The sequence below is a fragment of the Alnus glutinosa genome, chromosome 5 (genome assembly GCF_958979055.1).
Source record: "Alnus glutinosa chromosome 5, dhAlnGlut1.1, whole genome shotgun sequence".
Taxonomy (NCBI): domain Eukaryota; kingdom Viridiplantae; phylum Streptophyta; class Magnoliopsida; order Fagales; family Betulaceae; genus Alnus; species Alnus glutinosa.
The window spans coordinates 16,000,365-16,008,059 of record NC_084890.1 but is presented as its reverse complement, the minus strand read 5'-3'; the positions used below and the strand labels follow the sequence as shown (position 1 = coordinate 16,008,059).

General features: G+C 37.7%; 1 protein-coding gene across 2 annotated transcripts in view; it reads left to right on the top strand.

Moving 5' to 3' along the window:
* The first annotated feature begins 5,565 nt into the window (after positions 1–5,565).
* LOC133867613 (vacuolar sorting protein 3) overlaps positions 5,566–7,695 on the top strand; it is a 71,066-nt gene continuing 68,936 nt past the window's right edge. The window contains exon 1 of one of the 2 annotated variants that reach the window (XM_062304365.1): positions 5,566–6,796. In XM_062304365.1, coding sequence (XP_062160349.1) covers positions 5,618–6,796 — 1,179 coding nt within the window. In that variant the 5' untranslated portion in view covers positions 5,566–5,617. The remainder of the gene's footprint in view (positions 6,797–7,695) is intronic. The other variant, XM_062304364.1, reaches the window with a different exon arrangement.

The following is a 7,695-nucleotide window of genomic DNA, read 5'->3' as shown; positions in this document are numbered from 1 at the left end:
TAGATACAAGATAGTAACACTCACATGTACCGATGCAGTGGTCGTACCTTGATCTCTGACGTGTAACCCAACACGAATGCTTCCCAACCAGGTTCACCTACCTGAAGGGGTCTTCAATGGAACTCCTTATCTTAGAGCCGACCTCTAAGATAGACTTCGGTTTACAGCACAGCACACTTGAAAAACGGCGTCAGAGGAGATATCACGTCTCTGAGCTCTAATGGAATTCACACCGAATTCTTACAGCTCTAAGTGCCCAGAGGCACCTATTTATAGGCTGGGGGTCAGAATGGGCGTCAGGCAAAATAAGCCTGTGAGCAGTCCGGACGGTGAACCAGGGCCGTCTGGACGGATAACTGTGCGACAGGATTTTCCAAAATTTTCGCGGAGAAATCTTTCCTGTATAAGAACATCGTCCGAACGGGATGGCTCAATTGTCCGAACGGACGCACGTCCGCTGCAAGTAATTTCCATAACAAGCTTTGCGGGTCCGGACCAAGGGGCAGGAGCGTCCGGATGGCTAAACTTCAACACGCAATTTCCATATCTGATGCGTGTGCGTCCGGACCACGAGGGGGAGACGTCCGGACGGTTGAAGTCGAATCGTCAGTTTCCATATACGATGCACCAATGTCCAGACCACAGCTGTCAGACGTCCGGACGGTCAAATTTTAACTGCGATTCTTGCCTTATGGAGATACGCGTCCGGACAGTATACCACATCATCCGGACGGTTGATTGATCTTCCCTTTCTTGGAACTTGGAAAGAATCAGAGAACCGTTTGAGAACTGAGTAGCGTTCGAACGTGCTGATGAAACGTCCGGAAGGAAGCAAGCTGGCACAGAAGATCCTCGATACTGTGTAGGTGTCCGGACGAAAGGAGGACGTCGTTCGGACGGATGATGCTGGACTGTCTGTGTCCGGACGGTATGGCACGTCGTCCGAACGGATGGAGCAGGAACAGTAGGCGTCCGGACGGGATGACACATCGTCCGGACGACTGACAGGGAACTTGAATTTCTTCTAACTTCACTCTGAACAGTGGAATCCCTGTTTGCAGCATCCTTACATATAAGTGATTTTGTCCAAACACAGAATAAGGCCAAAATACTAACATTATGGTACGTTAAAGGTTTATTAAAACACATGGTTAGGATACCATTAGCATGAAAAAGAGTTTAAAGTTTAAGGTTTATCTCAAGTGAAGCTGGACAACACCAAGATCACATTTTCTCTATATAAAATCTCTCTATCACTCAAGAAATAAGGTAACAATGATGTATGGTGTGACAATCGGCTTTTTACAAAAATGCGTAAGTGAAAATTTCAATTTTCACGTGACGTTACGACGTCATCATTGTTGAGATTTGGCAGCGAAATATATATTTTTTTTTCTCAAAACTTATGAATATAACACATCAGAGCTTACTAAATTACTTCAATATATAAATAAGATAATTTGACATTTTCATATAATAAATATACATTAAGCATCTAACATATGTGCCACATGCGGCACTTAATAAATACGTAACTATTGTTTTAACCTAATAACCATAGACTATTACATATTAAAAACATCACTTGAAAGTCTCATTCATAAATATCAACATAATAATCCTAATGGTTCAAATCTTCCTCCCATCCTGCATAAATATATATGTGATTGTGGTATTAACCATAATCCCATATTGTAATCAAATGAGTCAACTGCCTTCAATAATATAATGACATACTGATTTATTTAACAATATATGATGCAACAATATGATGTGATGATAGTTTATATTCTTGGAACTTATGTTCCATCTACTTGAAGCCTATGCTTCATTAATTAAGCGCATATGCTCAATGCTTATTAATGGAAGCCTATGCTTCATTTCTTAAGAGCCTGAATGCTTATTAATCTTGTTGGAAGCCTATGCATTCCAGTGTCATATTTATTAATTCTTTAAGGGGCCTATGCTCCCACTGGTGGCCTATGCACGTTAGCTTTGTTATTAACCCTGCATAATAATCATTCACCATAGTATGCAATATACTATTCCTGTGCATATAATTAAATAAAGCGGAAATCACAACATTATGAAAGCCAACCACGTATCATCCTCAGTAAGTATTTGAGAAATACTTACAATTCTTTCCTGCTTTAGAAAGTATTCACACATAAGTGTATACTGCAATATAATTTAGTACAAGTGATTGTTTATTAGCACAAAATTACGAAGAACCCATTTTTACACTTTTACATTTCTAACTTTTAAACTACTTAACTCAATTTCTAATGTCGTTCAGATATTATAACTGTATATTAAATTAGTCAATTATAATACCACATATTTTATGTGGGTATTATTACGACGTTTATTAATTAACATAAAAATTATATTTAAATTAAAACGGCCATTAATACATTAGTATTAAAAGCTTATATATATATTTTCCTATCACATAAACATAATAACTCCATTAATATAAATAATGGGTTTTTCATTTTAAAATAACTGGATATCACAACGGCATAAATGTAAATAATCATTTATTTTAATCTTTATAAAATTTGGGCGGATCAACAGCATTAGTGTTACTAATGCCTAAAAGTACTTTTGGGATTTTGGACGGCGTAGTGATTTTATAAAACATGACTCTTTACTCGGGTATCATAACGGCGTGTTTTATTATTTAAAAACGCCACTTGAAATACCATGTTTAAAGCACAACTTAAAACATTAGATACTTTAAAATAATAAAAACTGTAAAATTATAGAACATTAAAACAAATCTAATAACTTATAAAATACATAAAATAAATCAAAGCCTTATTTAGAAACTTACAAAATATCTCAAAATGGTATTTTAAGATATTAAAGGGATTAGGTTCGGATTTCTTCTTCTTTTATCCTTTCCCTTTCTTTTAATATTTTCCTTTTCTTTTTCTAGTTGACTCTTTTACTTTCTTTGTTTCTTTGCCTTTTCTTTTCTTTAGGACCAGAAGGCTCTAGAAAAATGGAAATGCTAAAAAGAATTCTGGAGAGTTCTCTCTTCTTTTTCATTACTTTTCTTTTCTAAAAGCTAAACACAAAGGAGATAAAGAGGAAGGCCTACCGAGAGAAAGAGAAAGGTAAGAGTTCTTTTTCTTCTATTTTCTTTTTCCGTTTTGCTGCTGGTTTTGAGATAGAGAAGAGACTGAGTTCTTTTCTTCTTTCCTGCTGCTGCCGTGATACAAACAGAGGAAGAGAGGAAGAGATTTCTATTATATTTTCCTGTTTTTCTTTGGATTCTGGCTGAGGAAGACAGGAAGTGAGAGAGGGACCTTAAGAGCTTTTTATTTTTCTATTTAAAGTTAAAATACAATACCCACTCTACTCTGGCCGTGAGACAGAGAATTGAAAGGGAGGACTTGCGTTTCTTGTTTGAGCTGTGAGAGAGGAAGAGCAGGAGAGAAATGATTTTCTTCTGGCTGTTTGGAACTGAACTAGAGCTTCTGTTTTGCTGGAAATGAAAACAGAGCAAGAGAGAGTTCCTGGGAGAAAATTCAGAGAGGAACCGAGATAGTCTTAGAGAAGAAGAAGAAGAAGGTGTGCGTGAAACCAAAGGGCTGCACCTTCTTTTATAGAAATCATGAAGGGCCAAGATTGCTTTGAATTAATCTGGTCAAAGGCTGGGATCAGGGCAGGTGTTCGGTGAGTTGTCCAACTTGAGGCCTTGGGCAGCACGTTTGGTGAGTTGTAGGGGGGTGAACGTAGGCAGTAAAATATCTTCTATCTACAACTAACTAACATTTAGTTTATAATTTAGGACATTAGTTCTCTAACTGAGTGATTAAACTAAGCTGGCCATCATCAACGTGTACTGGGTTTGTGAAAGCTGGGTTGTCTAAAGATAAGGTAAGTCTATCATGTTTAATGTCTCATATATGCATGTTATAATCACTAACTAGATTATTAAAGATTCTTGTTTAATTAGTCTAATTAGTTTAACTATAAACGTGCCTCAATTAATCAATGAATATTTATTCTTAAAAATATGTGTATAAAAAACTCATGAATATTTATAGAATAAACATTCATATATATATATATATATATATATATATATATATATATATATATATATATATATAATATATATATATATATATATATATATATATATATATATATATATATATATATATATATATATATATATATATATATATTTTACTATTACTAGGTCTTTAAATTATATTTTAAGACGTTATATTTCATGTCTTAAAATCTGGAGTGCTACATATGGGGTTGTAGAGACATCTTAGGGGCGTAAGTGTGGTTTATATAGACAAGTTTAGAGGAGCCAAGACCGAATGGAGGGGATAGTAGGTTAAAATTGATTTTCAAGTAACATCAAACGTTTGGTGTACTATTCTGAAAAATGAAAAAGAGTTCACATCAAACATTCTAAAGAGGCTTTGAACATTTGGTGTACTATCTTGAACACATGCAGAAGTGGTCCACATCGAATGTTCAAGGGGGAGTCCATATTGAACGTTTAATCATGGTTTATTTTATTTATTAGCAAGAATTATTATTATTAATATTTGTAAATTGATAGGGCAAGTCTACTTTCTTTACAAGACTACTGATTTTTGAGTTAAATATCACTATGAAAATTTGGAATTATAGTTACTTAAAAATTAGGATTTTTGGGGTATTACACATACATATAATAATGAGTCTCCTTTTATGGATTGTGAAATAAATAACAGCAAGGCCAATACCTTATGAGGTCTAGATGTAGATCTGAGGTCTTCTTTGTAGTAAAAGAGTTTCATGGATAAAGAGCTAGCATGAATAAATTATCATCATATTTATTGGAAGGAGCCAAAATGGGCATTGGCACGTGCAGCCCACGCGTTGCATCAAGTAACATTGATGGGAAAAGAGTTTGCCAGAGATGGTGGAAGAGGGGCTCATGGCTTGTGTGGGTGGAGAGGCTGTAGTAGATCTAAAATCCAAACTCCAGACAAAAGTGTTGTAGAAACTAAAATGGAAAGGGAAAGGATGAACTAAGAGGAGATTGAGAAAATGTTATTTGAGTGGGGAAGGCATGGGGAGGGAAGAGCATCCATGGAAGTTTTGGAGAGGAGAGCATATGAGAGTTTTTGTTGAGAGCTTTTCAAGGAGAGAGATGGAGAAAAATTTAAACCGTTATACTTTTCTTCCTATTCACGGACAATGATTCTCTCAATTTAATGGTTATGAATTAAAGTCGATGCATTTAACGGTGTAGATGATTTCATATTATTTAAAATTTTTAAAAGACATGTTAACATTAGCTTCAAATACACTACTAGATGTACCAACTTTATATTATAAGCATAAAATAGATGATATTATTTTCATTTGAAATTGAAAAAATCCTAATCCTCTGTTGAGTTTCCTTTGTTTAGAGAAATGCTTATGAACTTTTAACAACATGGGCCTTTAGTTAAATATGGACCATGGGCCTAGGCCAATCAAACCCGTACCCGGATCCACATCTTACTCGGATCTCCTTCCGTTTTCTGGTAGTTCGGCAGAGCATTTCATTTCACTTTCTTGTCCAGCACTGAGCAGCGCCCTAGGTTTCCGCCTCATGGCCAAGCCCGAGCCCAGGGCTCGAACCGTCCTCGAACCACTGGCTCAGGTCGACCTTTCCAACCACTCCCGGAGCCCGACCCGATCTCTCGCCATCTGGACCGTCTCCGATTCCCAGACCCTTACTTACGTCGGAACTCAATCCGGAACCCTAATTCTACTCTCCACAAACCCTAACAATCCAACCACCACGACGACCTCCGAAACTGCTTCCAAAAGCACTTCGTTTTCGCCGCAAAACGTTTCGCTTCTGCGAAGCGTTTCGTTCGACGTTGATTCTCCGGTGGATCGGATACTTGTGCTTGCTGACATTGGGAAGGTTCTGGTACTTTCGGATGGGGCTTTGTTCTTGGTTGATTCCCTTTTGTTACAACCCGTGAAGAGGTTGAGTTTCTTCAAGGGAGTCTCCGTAATTACGATGCGATTTCGGAGTAGTAATCAAGCGGAGAGTACAAATTTGTTGGAGAGTAATGCCAACAGTAATGCTTCTTCTTCGGACTATGCTAGCACGAGTCAACGGCTTTTGCAACGATTGGGTGGTGGGATTAGAGCAAATGGTTTGAGAGTCAAAGAATCTGAACAGCATCACCGGAGCGAAGGTAATTTCGTTTTTGCAGTTGTGATTGGTAAAAGATTGATACTGGTAGAGCTTGTTTTAGGTAATAGAGTAAATAAAAGTGATGAAGATGTCGATGGCGTAAATGGGTCTTTTGTAGTTTTGAAAGAGATTCAGTGTATTGATGGGGTTATGACAATGGTGTGGCTTGATGATTCCATAATTGTGGGTACGGTTAATGGCTATAGCTTGTTTTCGTGTGTTACGGGACAGAGTGGTATCATATTTACATTGCCAGATATGTCTAGCCCGCCGCAGCTTAAATTGATGTGGAGAGAGTGGAAGGTGCTTTTATTGGTAGACAATGTGGGTGTTCTTGTTAATTCGCATGGGCAGCCAGTTGGTGGGAGCTTGGTGTTCAGGCATGGCAGCCCGGATTCTATTGGGGAGATATATTCCTATGTGGTTGTTGTGAAGGATGGGAACTTGGAGTTGTATCATAAGAAATCGGGTCGTTGTCTTCAAACAGTTACTATTGGCGGGGAAGGGGTTGGACCTTGCGTTGTTGCAGATGAGGAAGTAGGGGGTGGGAAACTTTTGGCTGTTGCAGCACCCAACAAGGTATGTAAGCGATGACGATGAAAAAATAGGCAAATTTGTTTAATGGTCCTTGTTTCTATGCCAGGTAAGCAACCAAGTTTCTTATTTTGACAATTAAAGTCATGAGTTTTGCTTGGGTGACAAATAGATTCCTTCGTTAGACTTTCTGTCCAGTCTTTAATGGAAAACTTGTCACTTGTCATATTGTTCATACCAGACTAATAAAAACATGAAACATATCCATATATATGTTAACCTGTCACGTACGCAATTATGCCAAAAAATTAAAAAAAGGAAAGGAAAAGAAAAGCAGAAAAGGGAAAAAAGAAGAAGGGTGAGAACTGGGGATCCACCCCACCGCCACCCTCCATTCCACAGAGGGAGGCGGTGGAGGGTGGCTCTACCCTCATAGACGGGTGTTGGGGGTGGAGATCCACCCCCTATTGGGGCCGGGGTGGAGCCATCCCATCGTCCCTTTTGTGAAGTGGGCAAAGGTAGAGCCACCCCAACGCCCCCATTGTGGGGGCGGAGCCACCCTCCGCTGCCTCCCTATATGGGTGGATCTCCAACTCTTATTTATTTATTTATATATTTATTTTCCCATTTTTTCTTTTCTTTTAATTTTTTTGAGCGTAATTGTCTACGTGGTATGTTGACGTGGATATAGATACATGTATTACGTTTTGATTGGTTTGACATGAACAATATGACAGCTAACAAGTTATCCATTTAAGGTTAGATGAGAAATTTAACAGAGGGACCTATTTGTTACTCAAGAAAAACTTAAGACTTTAATTGTCAAAATTAGAAACCCAGGTCTTTATCTATCTTAGAGGCAAAACTTTTTGAACAATTTTCCTCAAAAAATTGATATTAGACCTTTATTAAGCTTAACAGTATGCGTATGCACACTTTGGCTT